Source organism: Malaclemys terrapin, chromosome 2, assembly GCF_027887155.1.
Source record: "Malaclemys terrapin pileata isolate rMalTer1 chromosome 2, rMalTer1.hap1, whole genome shotgun sequence".
In the NCBI taxonomy this organism is placed as follows: Eukaryota; Metazoa; Chordata; order Testudines; family Emydidae; genus Malaclemys; species Malaclemys terrapin.
In genome coordinates, this window is record NC_071506.1 from 252,600,965 (window position 1) to 252,625,329 (window position 24,365).

Sequence of the window (24,365 nt, forward strand, 5' to 3'; positions counted from 1 at the left end):
AAACCACCAGGTATGCATATCTGTAGTATTATAGATGTAGCTGGCATGCTATAGTTAAAGTTGCCTAACACTTTACATTAAACCCTTCTTCTTCCTCCTCTTTGTCCTGCTCCGCCCCGCATTATAACATTGCCACACTTGAATAGTTTGGGTTGAGCTTTTCCATGCCTGGTTTTTGCTTTATGCTGATTTTTTCTTAAGTATTAGCAAAAACATTTGGCCACTTCTGAGAACAAGGTTAGAGAAGACAGTTAAAATTGCCACGTTAAAAGACTTTCCAGTCATTTCTTTGAAGAGCCTGAGCACCTCTAAGCTTTGGAGAAGGAACTTGAAATTTTTCAGGCAGCTAGTACTGAGGTCAGGGAGGTGTCTTTTGCTCTTCCTGTGAAAATCTGCTCAGATTTGCCAAATTATAACCCTCTGGAAAATCAACATTTGCACATGCTCAGCAAAGCTTTTTAGAAACAGCTAAGATCTGAACTCAGCCCTGAGTATGTGTCTAGTTCCCTCATCCAGGCTGAGCATGCTCCAGATCCCAAACTGCTCCCACACAGTATGCACACAACTAGAGCTTCAGATAAGACATAAGGAGACCTTCCGCTGAGTAATGTTAATAATTGTGGGCACTTCAGAACTCTGACTATTGAGCAAAGCCACACAACTCTACCTTAGGAGGCAGGCAAGTACCATTCCCTCCATTTTTATAGATGAGGTACCTGAAAGGTTGCACAAGTTCATTTTTGGTAGATCTGGTAATAGAACTCTCTCTTTAACATGGCAAACCCGAGTCTCACCTATGTAGCCTTTCATGCTGAATGTGCAAAATCTATATGCTTACCTGTGCTGGCTGTACCCCAAAGCCACATTTCTTTCGAGAACCATGATTTCAACCCCGGAATAATGATTCCCAACATTCTTTGCTGTCTAGCAAATAGCTGAATGAACAGTCAGGGGTGTGTGGCATCCCCCTCTAGTGACTGATCCACAGAGCATAACAGACTATTACTACTACTACCAGTTACTCCTTTAGCTCAAAAGATACAGATCTTTGCTGGGGTCCAAACCTGCAGATCACTATGGTTCCACATAACAGAATATCTGATTTTTTCAGTTTGCTTTTTTTAAAAAGCAAAGAAAGTTACATACAAAATACTTGGGTAAAAGAACATGATGGCTGCAAAATTAAGCTCTCAGGAGTTAGGAAATGCCACAAAGAAGGTTGCCCATACAACAACTCTTGTTTGTACATGCAACATCATACAGACTTTACTTACATGATCCCATGCTTGTTCTACAAGACCTTTGCTTCATTCAGTGCACAGGATGGACAGTGAATGCGGGAGAAAGCTGCAAGAAGGAAAAGACATCTTCTTGTGTTTAAGAACTGGACTGGAGCCAAGGAGTGCTAATTTCTATTCCTGGTTCTACCACAACATTTCTATGGGATGTAAAACAAGACTGCATTATAACGTATATGCACAAGTGGGCTATATTGTTGTTGCACAGGCAAGCTAAATTCTGGCATTTCTTAACCTTTGAGTGCTTGACTTTAAAATTGCAAAATTTTAATATAATCTTTTGTATGTAAAATCAGTATATTCATATGACTATATACATGTAGATATTAATACGGGGAGGTTATCATGCACTTTGATGGCTCACCTTTTTTTTCCACCATTAATCCCATCTCCATTGCAATGTATTTTAATATATCAGAAACCTTAGCTGCTTCCAACATCTGCCATTTAAAAAATATGCTAGCGAAATGTTTCCTTATTCCTACAAAATGGCACTGGACTGATCAGTATTTCATCTTGGCTTTGAGACATGTTTAAAGTCCAGTATTTCATGACACAGTGGCTTCTGTGGACTAATGCAATCACATAAAAGCATAAAAAAGCATTGCGCACTAACTTCTGAGAAAATTAGAAACTAAGAAAGCATATAACCCTGCAACACTGAGTTGCAGGAGATGCTTATCACCTGACAGTATTGGGCCTAACCTGTGCACCTGAAAAGGGTTTCTAAAAATTATTTATACATCAAATTGGGGAAAATGCCCTTTGAAAGGTGTGAAATTTAGTAAAAATACACCGTACAACAGTGGCAGACCCAAAGTAAAAATTAAGAAGTTACATTCAATTTAGTTGGGTATTGAATGGCCTCTTCTACTTGCTATGTTTTTCTATCCAGCTAAAAACAACACATTTTGCTAAGAGCACAAATATTTATTTGCAAATTACTTTTAAGGTAGAACTTGCTGTAGAGCTGATTTGGAACATGTACAGCCAAATTCTGCACCGACTTACCCCTATGCAACCCTATGACATTCATTTTAAATTAGTGTAAAATTTGGCCTCATGGTTTACAGGAATTCATTCCACCAGGCAGGCGCCAATCTGTAATTAATCCATGGTCACATATTGTGAATGAAGACACAGTTACATCAACTAAACCACATATATGAGACACAGTGAACAGAACTCCGAACTTTCTGCTCCTGCTCAAAAAAAAAAAAAAAAAACCAAACCTCTAATCACTTGAACTAATGGAGATTCTCCTTTACCTCAAGAAGTATGTGTTCTTGAAGCAGAAGGTCATGAGTTCTATTTCCCATGCCACATGTGTGTGAATGCCTGACAACTATAGCTCTAGTGTACAGTCTGGATGCAGCCATGGATCATTAAACCTAAAAAGTGTTCTTTAGAGCTTCTTTAGTTAAATGAATGAAAGCACTGACAAATACAACCCATTTTTCTTAGATTTTCTAGACTTGACTATTGTTTTCATATGTAAGTATTGTCTTGATTTTTTCCTTAAAGAAAGAGCTCCATTCCAAGGATATATAGAATAGATACAGTCATTGCTTATTGCACAATGCATGTATGTTTATTTTATATATATTTCTACTATGATTATACTTTGATAATTTAGGTTGTTGAGCTTTCTAAGGGCATGGCTACACTTGCAGATGTAGAGCGCTGTGAGTTAAACCCGCCTTTTTAGAGCTCAGTAGGGAAAGTGCTGCAGTCTGTCCACACTGACAGCTTCAAGCGCACTGGCGTGGCCACATTTGTGGCACTTGCAGCGGCATTGAGAGCGGTGCATTATGGGCAGCTATCCCAGCATGCAGGTGACTGCAACGTGCTTTTCAAATCGGGGGTTGGGGTTGGGTGGAGTGACAGGGAGTGTGTTGTGTGTATGTGGGGGGAGAGAGAGTGGGTTTTTGGGGTGCTGAGAGTGTGACAGCATGCTGTCTTGTAAGCAGGGCCGGCTCCAGGCACCAGCCCACCAAGCTTGTGCTTGGGGCGGCACCTGGAGGGGGGTGGCGCGGCACTCCGCGGCACTCCTGCTCCAGCCACCAGGGAGAGCAGAGCCACAGCGGGCTCGCCGCCCTCCCCCGGCGCTCTGGCTGACGGGGAGAGCGGAACCCCGGCCGGGCTCGCCGCCCTCCTCCCAGGGCTCCGGCTGCCAACGGAGCCACGGTGAGCTCAGCCCCCTCCCCCCTGCGCTCTGGCCAGTCGGGGAGGGGGGAAGGGGTGGCGGGAGGCTTTTTTGCCTGGGGCGGCAAAAAAGCCAGAGCCGGCCCTGCTTGTAAGTTCAGACCCCCCTTCTCACTCACTCAAAGCAAACAGTAAATGTTTGCTTTTCTCAGAGCTGATAAGCAGCTGACTTCTCTGAAACGGAGTTTTGAAAGGGCATTTCCGCATTCCTGCAGCCGACTTCACAATGACAAGAGTGGCCACTTGACTTAAGGGGATTATGGGACGTTTCCGGAGGCTGATCACAGCGCAGTTACGCAACACCTCGTTCACACTGGCGCCACAGCGCTCCAGTGGGGGCGCAGCAAACGTTATTCCACTCGCCGAGGTGGAGTACCAGCAGCGCTGTAGCTGCGGAGTCAGAGCACTCTATGTGCCTTGCCAGTGTGGACGGAGAGTGAGCTAGGGCACCCGTGGCTGCTTTATTGCTCTGTAACTCGCAAGTGTAGCCAAGGCCTTAGTTGTAAGGACTGAGTGATGATAAAAGATGTAAAATTATAGGGTAGAAAAAAATAATTTTACTATTTGTATTAATTGGCATATAAATTTAATCGTTACTGCATTAAAACATATATAAAATGTCTGTGCTTCTATACTCTTACAGCAGATAGATTTACCAAAACCATTTACTGAAATGGCCTCATATAGACTACAATGTTCAGACCTGTGTAAAGCACAATGCCTGTTTTGTTGTTTTCAGGGTTTTGTAGCACAAATGCTTCTGTTTATGCCAAAATTAATAATCAACAGTTGTAAATATATTTCAAACAACTAGATGCTGAAGAGGGTACAGATAATGTCAATGTATTTGCTGGTGTACACACATCAATGTGACTATTATGTCTGGATTGCTATTCAGAGGTCACATTTTTTAAATCAGTTATGTTCTGGAAGCCATAAATACTTTTGATTAATTTCAAAGGCTTAAGTGAAGTGGCTCAATCCACATAATCCACCACAATTTCCTCCACATGATTTATACTTTAGCAAAACAACACTCCTTTTGACGTTTATTTATATTTTGGGAGAATTTAAAAAGATTACTTTCTTGCCACCAGCAATTGAAAAATATGTTTTCAGAATCTGCAGTTCAGTTATCGAATTGACAATACAAAGTCATCCCAGTAACCTGTATTTGAATATAATATGTACTGAAAATTGCAATTCAGCTGCTGTCCAACCTACAGTTTTCGAAACTATCAGCAGGTCACTTTCTTTCATTTTGATCTGAACAAGATTAAACTAAAATCATTAAAAAAGAATGTAGGGAAAGGAGAGCTTTCTCAGCCTCATTACTAGCCAGTGCTGTATATTTCTTCACTGCATAAAATCATGTCATTGTGATACTTACAAAAATCTCATCAACAAAATTTGAGATTTTTTTATACCTAGCACACAGTTTCCATTGTATCATGTAATTACAGAGAAGACTGAACAGCTCCAGATATTGATAAAGAAATACTGAATTCTTCATCAGAAACAGAGTAACAGAGGATGCAGAAAGTCCATAAAATCTGTTAATTCCATATTCTCCACTTTCAAACTCCACCCTCACCATCACTCCTGAATCTTTCACTTCATCCTCCTATCACTCTGTCCATCCTACCCAACTCCAAACCTGATACATCAATTTCCCTTCCAGTTCATGGATTGCTTAGCATCTCTGGAGAAAATCTAGGGACTTTGCATACTTTCCTCTACAGCATTTTTTTCAACTCAACTTTCTTCCTTGCTAGATTGTTCTACTTGTTTTCCTGGACTGACTCTTGTGCCTTCAACCATTGGAGGCTCTTGTATTTATTTAAGTCCACTCAAACCCTCTCCACTCAAGAAATCGCTAAATTTTAAAGAAGGAATTTGAAACAATTTCATCCTCCTTTATCCCTGCCTCATCATCATGACTCCTTCTTTCCCCCAATCCTTTATTCCTGACACCCAAATCTTAGACTTTGAGGTGGTCTCACACTATTGTCTTCTACTCATAACCTGTTCTCTTCAGCCCGTTCCTTTTAGATACCTGTCTTCTCTCACTTCAAATTTAATTCCCTCTTTCTCCTTCACCCTCAATCACTCTTACCTAGCTCTCTTTTTTTTAAGTCTTCAGCATGCCCTGTGTAACCAGGTGCAACTCACCACTTTGGCACCTCCTGCTGGCCATCCTGGGAATTAGCTCTAGTTCACCATTGCACTTTCATCTAGTGGCGTCTCGCCACCATCACTTCTGGTGTCCTCAGGGAGTCAAAGTCTGCTTTTCTGAAGTCCAAGGTCTGTATTCTGCTGCTCTCCTTTTGTTAGGATCCTGAACTCGACCACCTCATGGTCACTGCTGCCCAGGTTGCCACCCACTTTACTTCCCCTACCAATTCTTCCCTGTTTGTGAGCAACAGGTCACAAGTTGATTCCTCCAGCTCTTGCACCAGGAAGTTGTCCCCAACACTCTCCAAAAACTTCCTAGATTGTCTGTGCACTGCTGTATTGCTTTCCCAGCAGATGTCAGGGTGCTTGAAGTCTCCCATGAGAAACAGGGTCTGTTAGCTGGAAACTTCTGTTAGTTGTCCGAAGAAAGCCTTGTCTACCTCATCCTTTTTGTCTGGTGGTCTATAGCAGATGTCAACCACGACATCACCCTTGTTGCTCTCACCTCTAACCTTAACCCAAATTGCAATGCAATTAAAAGTTACCCCTTTCCACCTATAATGTCTATAATTGACTAACCTTTTAGTACTAAATGCTGAAGTTGGAACAAGACAACTCATCAAAATGTGACCAGTTTTTACAGGAGTTGAAAATGGCTACTGAATTTGGACAGAGAGAAGGATACAGCTGACGGAAGTGTAATGACAGCTGCAGGGTACCCTTGAGGAGAAGAGAAACAGGGAACAGTGAAGAAATGTTAAAAGGAAGCAGGGTCAATTATGTGAGAAGAACAGTGTGTGGAAACTGAGTGAGTTAGAGAAAGTAAAACAACTGGAGAACAATAAAAATCCAACAGCAAATAAAATGGAGAAAGTGAGTAAGGAAAAAGTGGCAGAGAAAGAAATGCAGACTAAGAAACAGTTGTTCAACAAAAAAAAACTTCAAAAACAGACTCCAATGAGAAACTGCAGAACTGGAATTAATTTGCAAACTGGACACCATCAAATTAGGTCTGAATAAAGACTAGGGAGTGGATGGGTCACTACAAAAACTAATTTCCCCCTGCTGATACTCACGCCTTCTTGTCAACTGTTGAAATGGGTCACCTTGATTACATTGAACTCATTAGCACTACAAAAGTGATTTTTCCTCCCTTCTTGTCAACTGTTGAGAAAAGCCCACTCTGCCCTAATTGAATTGGCTCATTAGCACTGACCCCCCACTTGATAAGACAACTCCCTCTTTTCATATGCTATGTATTGATATCCTACTGTATTTTCCACTCCATGCACCTGATGAAGTGGGTTTTAGCCCATGAAAGCTTATGCCCAAATAAATTTGTTAGTCTCTAAGGTGCCACAAGGACTCCTCGTTGTTTTTGTCAGAAGACAGGATACTGGGCTAGATCGACCATTGGTCTAACCCAATATGGCCATTCTTCTGTTCTTATGATGAAGGGTAGCCCAACAGAACAACTGCCAGGTGCCCCTCTAAAGTAAAATCAATGTAAACAATCAGCACTTCAATATTAATCTAGTATTTGTGTAAACTATGTAAATAAACCTCTTGAAAATTCACTTAATTTCTATGTGCCCTCAAATAAGACAAAGTTCCCCCCCACTGCTTTTAGCTAATTCACAGACTTTACCTGCATACTGTTACATAGTTTAAAAATGGTGACATATTTTTATTATACATGTGCTTCATGTGTCAAATTGGTTCTCATGTGGAAACTTCCTTTCACAGTCCGAGGGCCAAATTTTGACCTCACTAGGACTGTGGTCACCTAGTGGAATCAGTGCTGTTCTACTGCAGCAAGTGTTCAGGATGGGGTTGGAAGATCAGAAAAGGGGTGACGTCACTGCATCTATGACTATGTGGATGCACCAACCATTCCCAATGGAATAAAGACATGGGTATTTTGAGGGGTTACTAATCCTGAGGCTGCACAAAGGTTTTACTTCCACTCCTTAATGGAAGGGGAAAGTATTTCTTACTTCACCCTAACCCCCTGCTGAGATCGCTAGTGTGCAGCCCCTGCCACTTGAACTGTAAACTATTTCTAGGATTTGGCTCATACTATAGATGAGTGGTTGTCAAACTGCAGGTTGCGACCCAGTACTGGGTCACGGAATGTAAGGCACTGGGTCACGACGGCTCTGATCAGCACCACCGACTGGGCCGTTAATAGTCCTGTTGGCAGTGCTGCCCAGCTAAGGCAGGCGAGGCCCTACCTGTTCTGACACCGCACTGCACCCCGGAAGCGGCCAGCATCAGGTCTGGTTCCTAGGCAGGGGGGCCACGGGGCTCCGCATGCTGCCCCCACCCCAAGAACTGGCTCCGCTGTGGCGGTGGTGCCTGTGGGTGAGAGCCATGTGGAGCCACTTGCATGCCTAAGGGATAGCTCAGTGGTTTGTGCATTGGCCTGCTAAACCCAGGGTTGTGAGTTCAATTATTGAGGGGGCCATTTAGGGATCTGGGGCAAAAATTTGTCTGGGGATTGGGCCTGTTTTGAGCAGGGGGTTGGACTAGATGACCTCCTGAGGTCCCTTCCAACCCTGATATTCTATGCCTCCACCTAGGAGCTGAATCTGCTGCTGGCTGCTTCTAGGGCACAGCGCAGTCCGCGGTGCCAGGACAGGCAAGAAGCCTGCCTTAGCACTGCCGCTGCCTGAGGTAAACCTGTGCCCCTGCTCCCAAACCCAGAACCCCTTCCTGCACCTCAAACCTCTCAGCCCCACCTCAGAGCCCTGACCCCTTCCTCCCTGGCTGCACCCCGGCCCCTCCCAAACCCCTCATCCCCCCAGCTCCTTTGGGTTGCGGGCATCAACAATTTTCTTCAGCTGAGTCACCAGAAAAAGTTTGAAACCACTGCTATAGATAATGAAATGCAGGATGGAATTCAAATTTGCAGCTTATAAAAATGGAAATCATAACATGTTCCCAAAAAAGATGTAGCTCCAAATAGGCCATCTTATTAGTATTACCATACTAAAATCAGTGGATCACTATTACATAACTCTCTCACAAGTTAATAAGGGCTCTAGCCTCTGACATTAAGTGTGGACTTGACCAAATGTCTTATTTAATTTTACAACAAAGCACCACCCATCATCTAGTGGTATAGATTGCTATTATATATACTTTCCATTTTTATGACACACTGAGTAAAATATTTCAATAATTTTTCTATTCTTTAACAGCTAAAATTGAGGAAGATTTAGAATTACTGGAGGGGGTGGGAAATGAAAGAATGTGAAATTGGCTTTATAGAAAATAAGCGCAGCTGACTGACAGATTATATGACTCGATGCTTGAGTCAATTTCTGAATGCAGAAATGAAAACTGTGCAAGTGAAAAATAATTACCTTTAAGATATCTCATACATCACTCATATTTATCCATTAAGTTAGTACAATCATATGTTTAATGCATTATAGGGAAAAAGGATAAAAAAAATAAAGGAATTTTTCAAACTGATACTTTTTGCAAATGTATTATGTAATTTTTTTTACATTCTTCGTCTACAAACCTCTATTTTATTACTGGAATCAAATCACTATTTAATTTATAAATAATCTATATAATTGCATTGTTGACTTACATGGTAACTTTTCAGTCTGAGAAAGTCAACTGTCATGGAGATGGACCTTTCTGAATTTCTACTGAGAGTCTTAATATGCTCCACAAGGTCAGCACAGAACTTGTAGCCACCTTTAAGTACACAGAGAACCACAATGTTATTGTCTCCAATGTCTTGCATGATGTCTTTGGCCAAGCATTCTGTCCTGAAATAAAGGATAAATATAATGTAAGGTGCAGACCATAGGTTTTTCATGGAGTTCTACAAAAATATCTAGAAGTCATGCATGGCCTGATCTAAACCCATTCAACTCCCTCACTGACTTTAGTGGGCTTTTGATCAACTGCACAACAGGCAGATACAAGGAGGAATTTAATCAATACAGGATTCAGAATGTGTATAACACAGGCTGGGAATTATCATTAGACACATTCCCCTGATTACACAACTGGAATAATATGTTGCAATAAATATTATTATAAAGGAGACTTTTTGGGTGATTGAGCAAACTAGGCCATCAGCTTTACATAGCATCCCACATTCATGTAAAGTCTCTCTCTATGATCACACAATTTGTTATGCAAACTGCTAAGAGTAACTGCTTAAAGGTGCAAGATAAAGAAGAAAAACACCAGAAATTACATAAACTCACAGACTAAAGAAACAGCTACACTTACATTTTAGTTAAATAAATAAATAAATAAAAATACTTACAAGCAACACATAATGTTATTCAGAGATCTCAACACACTTTACAAAGGGTAAAATCATTATCCCCATTTTGCAGACAAGACAAACTTAGATGCAGAGAGGCTAAGTGACTTGCCCAAGGTCACACAGCAAGATAGGAAGAGTCAGAGTTATTTACTGATTACTTTGGGGATTTAAAGATTTAATAATTTACTGATCTGTATTCTTATTGACAATGTGTCTCCTTTGTCAACAGACTGTGGCATATTAGAATGAGCAGGATCCCAGCTTTTATGTGGGATAAACTTCTTGGCTTAAATCTTCAAAACTAACTAGTGAGTTTGGGTGCTTCATATTTTGGTAAGCCCATCTGAAAATATCTTAAATGGGTTTCAGAGGGCGGGTGATTCAGCATTTCTGAAATTATCAGGCCTCTTTAGTGTATCTCTAATGGTCAAACACTCAAAAATCATTAGTTATTTTTTAAAACTAGCCCTCCATTTCTAGCCTCTAGCAAAGATGGTTTGTGAAATATCAGACCTGAAACCTGTACTGATTCAAGATTCAAGAGTGCCATCCTGTACCTCAGACCAGTGCAACTTTGAGGAAAAATGCTACACTTGGTCGAGAAGAAGAAAAAACATTTTTTCAGGTTGCTTATAAAAACAGTAGCTATTTGGCATTATAGTGTAGTCCCAATAAAGATGGACTAGTGGCCAGAGTGCAGATGAGGAAATCAGAGGTGTAGGCCAAATGCAATTTATTATATGATTCTGTAATTTATCATATGGATTTCACTACCACATTTGTGCTATAAACTGCTCTTTGCTGGTCCACAGTGACATAGGAATCCATTTTTCTCTGCATATACACAAAAAATAAATAATTGGAAATTACTGTATGTGCACAGCATGTGTAAGGGAAGAATATACTCCAAAGAGGACAATATTTCTTTTCATTTTTCTTATTTCTGTTGCCAACAATAAATTACCGTAGCTACAATTTAAAAAGGTCAAAGTTTCTTTCAGTTTCATATCTATGCAATGCAAAGAATAAATTCTATATACCAAAAATAGATCAAAAGAGTGAATATTCATAGGTTTTAAGGTATGAATTTATATCATCTAGTCTGACCTCAAATACATTTAAGTTCCCCTTTTGTTTATGTAAAAATAGCACAAATAGTGAGGTAACTGCATTTTTCTCCGTCTTCTTCAGCATTACCTGCTCTAAAGGAAAGTCTGAAATTGTGGGAAAGTCTTTCACAGAGACTGTGAGGGAAGACACTTAGGGTACATCTACACTACAGGGGGGAGTCGATTTAAGATACGCAAATTCAGCTACGTGAATAGCGTAGCTGAATTCGACGTATCGCAGCCGACTTACCCCGTTGTGAGGACGGCGGCAAAATCGACTTCTGCGGCTTTCTGTCGGCAGCGCTTACTACCACCTCCGCTGGTGGAGTAAGAGCGCCGATTCGGGGATTGATTGTCACGTCCCGACGGGACGCGATAAATCTATCCCCGAGAGGTCGATTTCTACCCGCCGATTCAGGCGGGTAGTATAGACCTAGCCTTAGTGATCTGTGTCTATCCATATTTTTTTTCTAGCCCTCTGTTTATAAATTACAATCCCTCCTTTCCTGTTTTTATTTTTTTTTTAACTTCTTAGAGGGTTTTTGTTGTTTTGTGTAATTGGGTGGACATAAACAAAGCTACTTTTCACAACTTTTTAGGCTAGATACTCAAAACATTTTGATAATCTGGTAAAGAAATGGGTGGCTTTAGGCCACTTTTACATTTCAAGCATGTTGACAGAAACAGAAATAAATGCTGAATGATTCTTTAAATATTTCCTTGTCCCCCAGCTTTAGTGTCCAAGACTATATACTTTGCATCATGGATTATTCCAACTTGAAAAGACCCTGACATTTTGTCCCTGAGGCTTCCCCTATACTAGAATTCAAACTATTTCAGGAAAAAATGTTTAACCTTCATTTTTACTGGCAGGGTGCTAACATAATTTAACTGATCAGAGTGGAAAGGAATGAATTATGTTAAAGTATTTCACAAATCATGACTATATGGATTACATTACTAAATATTTTGTAAGAGTTTAAACTCTAGTGCAGACAGGAACTTATTAAGCTCCAGTTTATATATAAAATATGGACAAAATGTAGTTGTATTCTCATTACAAGTATTTTCTGCAGTTTTGATCTCTCTCTCTACACAACGAGTTTTAGCCATATATTTGACAATGAACATCAAAGTAAATTCAATCCTGTTCCTTGCTCTAACCCCAGGTTGGTCTTGCTGGTGTGGAGAGAGACAACCGAGTTCAACAATTTTAACCAAATTTACAGTTATATCCTAGTAGGAAGGAAGGTTGAGCATATGATGTTAGCTGACTGGTTTCAGAGTAGCAGCCGTGTTAGTCTGTATCCGCAAAAAGAACAGGAGTACTTGTGGCACCTTAGAGACTACCACATTTATTTGAGCATCAGCTTTCGTTGGCTACAGCCCACTTCATCAGATGCACAGAATGGAACATATATATACATACAGAGAACATGAAAAGGTGGAAGTTGCCCTACCAACTCTAAGAGACCATACACCACACAACAAAAACACTAACCCAGGAACCTATCCTTGCAACAAAGCCTGATGCCAACTCTGTCCACATATCTATTCAAGTGACACCATCATAGGACCTAATCACATCAGCCACGCCATCAGGGGCTCGTTCACCTGCACATCTACCAATGTGATATATGCCATCATGTGCCAGCAATACCCCTCTGCCATGTACATTGGCCAAACCAGACAGTCTTTACGCAAAAGAATAAATGGACACAAATCTGACATCAGGAATCATAACATTCAAAAACCAGTAGGAGAACACTTCAACCTCTCTGGTCACTCACTAACAGACTTAAAGGTGGCAATTTTGCAACAGAAAAGCTTCAAAAACAGACTCCAACGAGAAACTGCTGAACTTGAATTAATATGCAAACTAGATACCATTAATTTGGGCTTGAATAGAGACTGGGAGTGGCTGGGTCATTACACAAATTGAATCTATTTCCCCATGTTAAGTATCCTCACACCTTTTTGACAACTGTCTGAAATGGGCCATCTTGATTAACACTACAAAAGTTTTTTTTCTCCTGCTGATAATAGCTCATCTTAATTAATTAGCCTCTTAGAGTTGGTATGGCAACTTCCAGCTTTTCATGTTCTCTGTATGTATATATATCTTCTTACTATATGTTCCATTCTATGTATCTGATGAACTGGGCTGTAGCCTATGAACACTTATGCTCAAATAAATTTGTTAGTCTCTAAGATGCCACAAGTACTCCTGTTCTAGTCAGCTGACTCGAATCACAATAAAGGAACAACTGACTTCTACACTGACTGGAGGAACAGAGAATGAAGGAGAGCTATAATTGACACCTGTTTTCATAAACAGCTGACAACTCCAATGTAGACGTAGCTTTGAGTAGGTGGGTTTTCTTATGGGGGAGCTTGCAGTGGCCATTATATTTACGTTTCCTAACACTTTCCATTATGATAGATTCTTTCAACCTTCTTAGGGGAGAGGGATAGCTCAGTGGTTTGAGCATTGGCCTACTAAACCCAGGGTTGTGAGCTCAATCCTTGAGGGGGCCATTTAGGGATCTAGGGCAAAAATCTGTCTGGGGATTGGTCCTGCTTTGAGCAAAGGGTTGGACTTGATGACATCCTGAGGTCCCTGATATGCTATGATTCTTTTAAGAAGCTCCAACTCCTCCATTGTTTGCAGCAGGCCTTTCAAATGGGTTAAGGAGAAAGTTCTCAAGCAAAGAGGTCTTTTCCTTTTCCATGCAATTCCATTCAGGTTTGTTGAGATATAAGTCAGCATTTCCCTTCTGTAAAGTAAGCACTGCAGAAAAATTTTGGCAGCATACCAAAATAATAACTGAACATGAACACTCTACAGAGCTGAGTTGCCACCAGTGCAAAAGCAAGAGCAGCAACAGTAGACACAGCACTGTGAACAGCTGGGAGCTGCTGTAGTGGAGGGAAGAGAGTGGAGACATATTCCCTCCAACAACCCTTCAGACCCAGCACTTGGCCTATCCCCAACCCTGGGATAATACCCTTCTCTTGCTATCAGCTAACAGTCCTGTAGGTCAAGTGACAGAAGTCTGTGCTACAACAATGAAAGTTTAGGGTTCAACCCCTGTTGATGATGCATAATGGGGGCTGTTACAGTTACATGTAATAGAAACTGGTTTTACCTTTTTCCTTTTAAAAAACCCTGGTAAATTAAATTTTAAAACTTATTTAGATTGCAAATTAAGCACTCAAAGGTTAGGAAATGCCAGCTTTAAGGTTACCCTTACAGCCTTAATTCTGCCCTCTTGTGCATATGTATTATGACAGACTTTAATTACTTGATCAGATACAGTCTTCCCCACAAGAATCCTGCCTCATTCAGTAAGCAGGATGGACACATAAGTGGCAGTATTAAGCCTGCACGGGCTACTGTAAACCTGGCATTTCCCAAATTTCAAGTGCTTTCCTTTGAAACTTATATAATATTCTTTAAGAGTCGTTCTTTTGTATCTAATTTTATGTATAAATTGTTTGACTGTCCAATTATGTCTATATAACAAGTATACAAAACATTGTTAAATACTTATATAGTAATATTCAAAGCACTCTTACCTGTCAACAATAATACCATGAGGTATGAGCACATATTCCAGATCTCCATAGTAGTGCTGTGGATATGTGAATAAATCCAAACTGTAGCCTGGCCAATCGTCTGAAATCTGCAAATTAAGTTAATATAATTAGAACACTTCATTGTATTTGGTATATAAAAAGTTATCATATTCTCAATGTTAGACTATGTCCTTTTACACTGGATTTGACAGTATTATTAGCAACTACTATTAGTTGTACTGGCCCTATGCGCACACCCTTCCCATATATGGTGATATCCATGTGATTAACTCCAGGGTCAGGTAATCAAAAATACATGATGATAATTTACCACTTCACCTGTGCCTATTAATCACGGGTGCATTATGTCTACTTCTATCAATCTAACTCTATAAACACCCTTAAAAGTAACCATTCTTTAAAAAAAAAAAAAAAAAAAAAACTGTCACAGAAATGCTGTGGTCTTTCCCTAATTTTATCTGCATAAGTCTCAGAGATTGCACTACGCATGACTGTGAACCCATGAATGGTTTATGCAGGTCATCTGAAATAAGCGCCTAGAAAACATTCAAACTCACCATCAGGTATTCTGTATATGCCACATATTTACAGAAAAAAGATTGTTTTAAAGAATTTTTAAAATGTGTATTAGTACTGCTTTTCACATCCATCCACCTGTAAAACCACGAACTGGATTAATACCAGAATCTCAGAAATCAAAAAGTTTATAAATGTCAGGCAGAAATCAAGCAGAACAAATGTCAGTTCAAAAGGTCATGTTTCACAAAGCTCTAAAGATGTAAAAAGGAGGGATTGTAATGGAAACGGCTCAGCAAGCTTTACAACAGTCCCATAGTAAAGACAGCACCTCCAACTGCTTGCAACCATACTGGAGCTTTGTTTCAATATTGACTTTGAGGAAAGAGTGCCACCTCACGGGTTTCTTAACTGTCTTTGCAGTCATATGTACCCATAAACATCTTGTCTTTATTCCTTGTATTTACTCCTGAGGGCATTCTGCCCCCAAAAATGTATATTCTGCACCAAAACATTTAAAATTCTACACACAATATTTTAAAATTCTGCAAAATTCTGCAAATTTTATTGTCAAATAAATGTGGAGGCTCCAGCATGGCATTGTGCAGCCCAGTGGCCTGTGCTCCCCAGAGGTGGGAGATCACTGTGCAGCTCCCTCCCCGGGACATGGACTCAGCGATGAGGCTGCACCCAACCCTGACAAAGTGCAAGGACACAGCCTGCCCCAGAAACATCCTCGGGCCCTGCCCCTCTGTGTGGGCAGGCAGGTTCAGCAAGGCAGGAGCCAAGTCTGGAGGGGCTTAATGTGGGGGGATCCAGGTGTGGGTTGAGAGGGTTTTAGTTGGGGCAATCTGAGTGCAGGTGGCTCAGTGGGGGATCTGGGTGCGAGGGGGATCTGGATGCACATGGGCTTGTTGGGGGGTTTTGGGTGCAAAGGTAATGGAACTCTGCAGGAGGGTCCAGGTGAAGGTGGTTGGGGCTCAACGGGGGATGGGAGAGGAGTGTGTGGGGGATAGAGCTCGGCAGGGGGGTCTGGGTTTTGGGGGCTCAGTGGGGAGTTCAGATGCTCGGGGAGTGGGGCAGGGATCCAGGTGTAGCTGGTTGGGGCTCGGTGAGGTGAGGATCCAGGTGTGCATGGCTCATCAGGGTGGTCCAAGTGCACTGGGAGTGGGGCTCATCAGGGACGGGTCTGATTGCAGGAGGGATGAGGATCAGCGGGAGGGTCTGGGTATAGGGGGTCTAGATGCATGGGGGTTGGGCAGATGCGGGAGCAGCTCCCTGAATAGGAATCCCTCCCCCTGCAGCTGAGGAGCAATGGGTGCAGGAAGTGTGCTATGGGCGGTTCAGGAGTGGAGAGTTTGCAGAGCTTCCTGCAGCCGGGAGAGAAATCTGGGGGTGGGTCAGACTCGGCCCCGGATGCCATGCAGGGCAAAGGAAGTCTCATCCTCTCCAGTTCAGCCGGGGCTAGCAGCTGAGCCCGGCGCAGGGTTGGAGCCACCAGCCAGGTTGTACCCAGTCTCGCCTCCTGCCCCACAGTGATTTATCTCTCTGCTGGTTGCCCTGGGCACCCGAAACATCGCTCTTGTGGTTTCCTTTTACTTCCCCATCAGGAAGTCATTTTTCTGCAGGGAAGCAAAGAAATGTGCGGGGGGACATCAAGTCTGCACATGTGCAGTGGCGCAGAATTCCCACGGGAGTATTGTATTGTTCAAACACATGAATATCAACAAATGGTTAGAGAACTGCTTTTGTGGGGTACAGTGTGCATTTCTGCTATATAGAATCCTCAACTAAGGATTAGAAACTACTAACTACTGCAAGCAGATTCACCTACTAGAATAAAGAATCATAAATCCTTCACAAATAATTTGCCTATCAAAATGTGTTGATTGCTGACCTGTTCTATTACATTAGCATCTTTATGAGGATTCTACCTTCATACATTGCTATATTTATCTCTGGCACGAGTCTGGTGATTCTAAACTACACCTTGAAGAAATATTATTTGTCTAAGAATCGTTACTTTACGTCTACTTAGCTGCAGCACAAACATCAACTTCCTAGAGAAATGTGCCCGGCACAAAATCATGATTTGCTTGCAATTAATAATTAAAAACTGAAAATAAAAGGCATGACACAAAGACCATTGGAGTCAATAGGAGTTTTTGCACTGACTGCAATGGGCTTGGATTTGGTCATTAAAAAAAGTTACTCAATATCATTCCACATTTTCACGGGAAGAAGGGGTTACATACATCCTCAAAACTTCAAGGTTTTTCAGTAGGGGGCAAGTCCTGTTCACAATAACACAGTTGCAGAAGGCCTAACAAACCTATCAATATATTTAGAGAATTCATATTAGGAACAAATGCTGTGCCAAATCTGAAAAAAATTGGTGGGGAAATAAATGATTGAAAATAGAAACACATACAGCAGTATTTGAAAGCTATCAGTCAAAACATCTGGGGTGAAAATAGGGAAATACCTTATAATACCCATCTACTGAAATACACTGGACTGAAAGAACTTTCACAAGGGAATGGAAAAATGGTAATTTTGTTTAAAAAACTGGGGCTCTCTTTTACATTTGGAATATATGAGAACATTGTTTACACACAGTAGGTAATTTTCATTTATGTATGTAATAAGGAACCAATTTTTTCCACGTAAATTTGTGTGATCGGGCAAGATGAATGTGAGAACCATAACATTTTCTATCTTTCATAAATTCAAATTCACAATCATAATGTTGCATTATGGTTCTTTTTTTGTTTTCATGTGTATGGAACAGAAGAAAGGAAGTCAATACAAAGCACATCTCCTTTGAAATGTCTCCACTTTGCTCCAGTGCTAACGAAGTCATCAACTTTGTAATAGCATTTATTACAGAAATTACCATCTAAATGGCCAACATTAGTTTAATTTAAGTACACCAAGGGCCTACCTCTAAACTGTAAAAACACCCGTCAGGGGACACACTTATAACACAGTAGCCCCACCACAGTTTTATGGTGTACACAGGACTTTTCAAAAGTTTTAGTTAAATCATGGCTAATAGTCTCTAATCTTGTTCTGGCACTTGGTTAAAACATTGATTGGTTACAAGTACACTGTAAAATAAAAGTATTTCAATGTGTTTTTTACAATGTGGATAAGCCCAAAGAAATATCAATTTTTCCCTTTTGAAAACTTAGCTTATTCATTTATTATTATCATAACTTATAAAGCCCCATAGATGTTCATGGTGCTTTCTAAAACATATAGTTTGCACAGTTCACTACCACCTTCTCTGCACAGAAGATGAAAAATAAGAACAACCCAACAGTGCATTTTTATCACTAGGTTGTTTGACAATTAAATCCACAAGCCAAGACAATTCCATGGTGGACTTGTTTCCATCTAAAAATCAGTAGTCCCGTCATGTTTGGCAATTTTGCTAGTCACTGCTCAGCTTGCTTCCACCACACTAAGGGCACACATACATCATAACTGCTGCAGCCAGAGGGCACAGACAGGAAATCAAACTTCCCCAGCTCCTGGTGAGCTGCTAGGACTTCTCTCGGGCAGCCAGCCACCCACAAATACTCCATACAGGGAGGGGTGAGAAGAGTGTGCGGCAAAGAAGGTTCAGAGATACAAAGACAGAACACAGGATTGGGTCAATGGAGCAGGGGTGAGGGGGCAAGAGGAGATGGTGGCGAATGAATCACAGAACTGTTGGTGTAAGGCACAGCAGAGCAGATGGGAGTAAGTAGTACAAGTTGGGGGAGGCAGCCAGGAAGGAGACATCAGGGCAAAGCTGAAGTATTGAGCTGTAGAAGAGTTGAGCGAACAAAATTGGGACCAGAAACAGGGCAGAAGGGAGGAGATGAGGGATCAAGGTGCAGGGAAGCAAGGCTGTTTAGAAAAGATGGGTGTTAAGGGTAAAAGGACCAGGGAAGAGGAGGGGAATCAAGGCCCAGGACAGGATGGAATCAGGGTATAGTGCGGAAGGGCCAAAGCACAAAGGCCATGGGGAGAAGATGTGGGAGATGGGGTGAGGCCAGCGTGCAGCAGCAGAAGGGCCCCGGGGGGGAAGATGGTAGCGGAAGATCGGGGAGGAATGAGGGGACGAAGTGGGGGTCAGGGCACAAAGGCTGTGAGGAGGAGATGATGATGGGCGAGGAGCCAGTAGATGGGGGAGGGGAGGGCACTGCGATCAAGGCACAGGGCAGGGGGACAGGGTGGGTACCCAGGGCCATGAGAGGCGGGGCGGCGGAGGGGAGCGTGTCCAGAGGACCAAGGGCCTGGGGAAGCTGGGGTGCGATAAGGAGGCGGGATAGGAGACATGACGGAGACGCCAGGGGCGGGACCGGGGGTGCCCTGCCCAGGCCAGGAGGCGGCAATGGCGAGGGACCCCCCAGCGGTCTGGGGACTGCGGGCAGCGCTCCCCTGGCGCCGCCCTGGGCTGGGGGGAGAATTTCCTTTACCACAACCCCGCGGCCGCTGCCTCTCTGCGGCGCCGCGCTGCTGCCGCCCTGACCGGCCATCTTCCCTCGCCAGCCCCAGGGGAGCGGCGCGGAACCGCTGCAGCCGCCGGGCTAGGAGGGGGGAGGCGGTGCTGCTGCTCTCCGGGTGGGGGCCTGGGGGAAGGCGTCGGCCTGCAGGGAGCGAAGGCCGCCGCATGCAGCGATGGGGGCCCCCTTGCGCGGAGGAGAGGTGTTACCCGCCGGGCCTCTACCCCTCAGCTGCCCCGGGCCGCTACTGCCCTTCCCATGGGGGTTGAGGAGACCCCGCCCCTGTCCCAGCTCCTCACTCAAGGGGCAGCGCCCCGCTGAGCATGCAGAGTTCAGCCCTCCCCCAAACAGAGGGAGGATGGGGCATTGGTCCCACGGAGGACTCCCCCCCCCCAACATACCGTGTACAGGCTCCTCAATAGAGGATGGGGGCATCATCCCCACCCTGGTGCGCATATATAGCCTGTGGCCCCTGCTAGAGAGCCCCCAACATAGTGGGGTGTGGGACAAACCCCACTAGGGCCTCATCCTCCCGAGCATGGAAATGGGCTCCCTGGAATAAAGTAGTGTGTTAATGAGATTCCGACCCATCCAGAGGGATGTACCTACAACCCCTTCTGATGGCAGTGAATAAATTCAGGCTCAGAGGCTGTGGCAGTGAACAGGCACTGTGTATGTGCCAAGATAGAAACAATTGACAGACCTTAGGTTTACATCTGGCCTCTGGGTATGCACGGGCATCTATAAGAAAAGCCTCCAGCAAGCACAAATTGACTACCTTTGAATTCATGTCTGGGGGTATTATATTATTTTCATTTGTGTTACTGTAGTGCCTATAGGGTTACCAGATGTCCCGATTTTGGGGGCTTTTTCTTATATAGGCGCCTATTACCCCCCACCCTCCCGTCCCGATTTTTCACACTTGCTATCTGGTCACCCTAAGTGCCTAGGAGCCCTACTCATGGACCAGGAGCCCACTGTGCTAGGCGTGTACAAGCACCAGTCAGCAAGCTTTATTATTAAGATACAATATATGCCACAAATGCACTTAAACTGTTCTATACCCTGATATTTCAGTTCCTTACAGTAGGGCTTAAAATGAAAAATTAGACTCATGCTGCTATACCCTCCAAATATCATGTATATTTAACTTCCATTGGTACATTTTTATGGCCCATCCATAAGTCAATTGTGCATCTCCAAATAAATTAATCATGCCTCAAATTAATGCTTCAATTCCCCCAATCAAATTATTGTTACTAAATATTTGTTTCTGCTAATGCGCATGGTACATCAAACACTTTTCAAACATAGAAGTTCTCTGCCCTGAAGAGCTTACTGCCTGAGAAAGAAAAGATAAAATAGAGTCACAGAATATGGGAGAGGCGAATGTGACACATAGGCCCCGTTCTTTGCAAACAACTCTAGTCTCAGGCCTGACAAACTCACTACATCAAATACGTTGCTTACAGGATATTTGTCCATAAAGGATAACATGTAATGTCTCAGTTGAAAACTTGAAACTTATCAATACTCATAATCATTGTGAGATGTGTGTACAGGCAATATTTAAGGAATAATGTAACTATATTGAAAATTATGCCCACGGAGGAAAGAGTAGTCACCAGGGAATCATATGTCTTGGTGATTGTAATAAGATGAGGCCCTGAAACATAACCTCTTGTGTCAGAGGCCCAGTCTGAGGCCTGAAGCCTGAACCAAAGTACTTCCAGGCATTGCTAAGGAAAAGCTGGGCTGTAAGCCAGAGGCAGGCCCCACTTACAGAAGTTGGCAAGAAGAGGGCTGCTAGAAGCAGGTGCATCTTAAAGACAGGGTCAAAAGGACAGCATGATGGATAGAAACAACATGATCAAAGGAGGAGGCAGCCCCCAATGAGTCAAGGAGCTGTACTTCAATACGTCAGTAGGGATGAGTAATCTGTCCTGTAACTGTATGAAAGTAGGTCCCAGAGTGCGCCTCTTTGTCTGGCCTAGGGGGCAGTGGAAAGTCCCGCCACTGACTGAGCCGGTCCATTGCCAGGGGGCATAGTATGTCTTGTAGAGTCTACAGGAAACTATTACTGTGCTTCGTTTGACAATAAACCTGGCTCGGGTTCCTTCGTACCTTACTAGAGTCTGTGGTCATTGGGGGTTCTCTTGGGGTTTGCTGTGTCAGCTATCTGCGCAGAGCCGGGGCAGCATACAAAGGGAACACGCACACAGCCGACTGTTATCATCATCGAACAAGAGCAGAGCACCACACCGCTAGCGACTGACAACAGTGATAACCTATTCAAATGGGAAGGAATTGTGTCCAGTCTCCCTGGCTAGCCAATTATGTAATGTATGGTTCAATTGCCTACTCTTACCCTATCCCAGAACCGTCAATGAAAAACCATCAAAGACAACTGCAAACAGTTAAAACCATGTGGAGGTAAAAAGGAACATTATAACAGACGGGATCACCCTATCTATTCATAAAGACAGAAGACTGTTTCAGTATAACACAGATGTAGGAGATGCCCTCTGGAGCCATTCACTGAGGAGACATTTTGAGCAGGGGTGTTTTTCATGAAAGATTGGATCCTGGTTCCTGTGAAGCCAGACAGCTCTGCAACAGACTGAAATTTGGGGGAAAACCTACGTTATTAAATACAAATGGTAACTATTAGTAAGTGTAGGCCCTAGTTCACATTTTACTTTTTTTTTTCAATTGTAAGCTTTTGTTTCCATCATTCTCTTGTTTCTAGTGGAATCTCTATTATTTTTTAAGTAAACCTTCTTTTGTTTCACTAAAAGAGCTGTGTGCTAAACAGGAGCGGTGGTTTAAGGTAAAACTGCTAAACTGGGGTACACTTCTCCTTTGGGGCAGAGGATCTGAGTTTCTGTGAGTAGCCAGTATCAAGGGCTGGATATCACAGGGGAATACTTCAAAGTGACTTGGGGACTGGGGTGTACCTCTTGTTAACCTGCAAAGCAAAGACAGGGCTGGCATAGCCCAAAAGAAAATGCTTGAGTGCAGGGGTGAAAGTAGGCCAGTACGGGCCGGTATGGCGTACCAGTAATAAGTGGTGGTACTGGCCCATACGCAGCCAACATTAAAGCGCTGCCCCTTTCTCCCCCCCCACCCCCTCCATTGGCAGCCCTGCCGGTAGGGACTCTATCAGCAGGGCCACTGACGGGGAGGGGGGAGGTGGGTAAAAAGGGCAGCTGCCCTGGGGCCCAGCGATTTAAAAGGGCCCAGGGCTCCCGGCTGCTGCCACCACTACTATGGCAGTGGTCAGAGCCCTGGGCCCTTTTAAATCGCCACCGGGGCCCAGGACGGTGTGGGCCAGGCAGTATGGATGGGCTGGCTGGGAGAGGCTGACCCCCAGCCCCGCCCCTTCTGCCCGGGGCCCAGAGCTGGGCCCCCATACCAGTAAGTCTTCTGTGTTACTTTCACCCCTGCTTGAGTGGCTGAAAGACTGGTGGTGCTAGAGAACTAACACCTAATTATCACAGGCAAGAGTCCCTCACACTGGAGTTAGGGGGTAACAAGGTGCCTCTTAGTCCTGGGTACTCTGAGAACCATCAGAGGGACACCAAACAGGTCAGGTGACAAGGTGGTGATTTGCTATGTGCTGACAAGAGAGTTTGAATAACACAATCTTTTTATTTTAATATAGGGAATATAGACAATCCCAAATATTGTAACTCTTACAGTTATTTGTAGATGTCATGGTGGAAGTGGTCATTTCAAGAGACTTGAATACGGTAAAGGTGGTGTTGGCTCCATGCATACAGTGTGATAGAAGAAGTTGCAGATGGATTAATAAGAGAAGCAAGTAAATGATGTGTCAAAGCTGGCATCATTGGCAGAGTGAACAGGATGGGGCAACATTAAAAGAGACAGATGAGGACAGAGTTGTGGAGAAAGCTTGGATTTGATGTAGTGGAGGAAGGGAAGTCAGTGAATGGATGAAATGGAGTGACATGGTCAGAATGACAGATGAGCAGCATAATACTAGCTGTAGCTTTTTGTTTAGACACAGGGGCAACCTGAGTGTCAGGGAGGCCAGATAGCAAGTGATTGCAGTCATTAATCAATTAATGCTGTCTTCCACCTTTGAAGAGCTCCTTTGCTGCTTCTGCCTCTACTCCATCCAGGTGTGTTGAAAATGACATTGGCTTCCCTACTCTGTCTCTCCACCTAGGGTCTTCCTTCCTCACTCTTCCTCTCCTCCTCTTAAAGGGGCAGCAGTTCAGGAGCCATTCTGTTCCCTGCTTTCCCTCTTCTGATCCTGTGAAAACTGTAACAGCTACAGCTGCTCTGCTTTCAGCCCTTCCCTTCTCCTGAAAAGGAGCATCCTCCTCTTAGGCCACTTTGATCACTGACTACCTCTAATTTTCCTGTTAAAAGAGAATGAACTTTGAGCTGCTCTGCCCTTTTTCCACCCTACCATCCAGAGGAAGAGACAGCCCCACTCAGCTCAATCTTCTGGGTAAAATTTCGAATGGCCCAGAGCGATGAGTCAAGTGGGTTTTTTAAGCTATGACTTGCTCTATTACTTATTTTATAAAAGTGTGTCTGGTAGAATTTTACAAGTCCTAGTAGGTTAATTGAAAAAGAATTGGTATGTAAGGATGTGAGAACAGATTGGTCCATAGCAAGGTATGGGCCTGACAGC

General features: G+C 43.2%; 1 protein-coding gene across 1 annotated transcript in view; it reads right to left on the reverse strand.

The window, feature by feature from the left end:
• Positions 1 to 19,774, reverse strand: part of PRTFDC1 (phosphoribosyl transferase domain containing 1) — a 59,701-nt gene extending 39,927 nt beyond the window's left edge. Inside the window, exons 1-3 of the mRNA XM_054018396.1 lie at positions 19,673 to 19,774; positions 14,667 to 14,773; positions 9,283 to 9,466 (exon numbers count right to left, since the gene is read on the reverse strand). Coding sequence (XP_053874371.1) covers positions 9,283 to 9,466; positions 14,667 to 14,773; positions 19,673 to 19,732 — 351 coding nt within the window. The 5' untranslated portion in view covers positions 19,733 to 19,774. The remainder of the gene's footprint in view (positions 1 to 9,282; positions 9,467 to 14,666; positions 14,774 to 19,672) is intronic.
• Between the last annotated feature and the right edge of the window lie 4,591 nt (positions 19,775 to 24,365).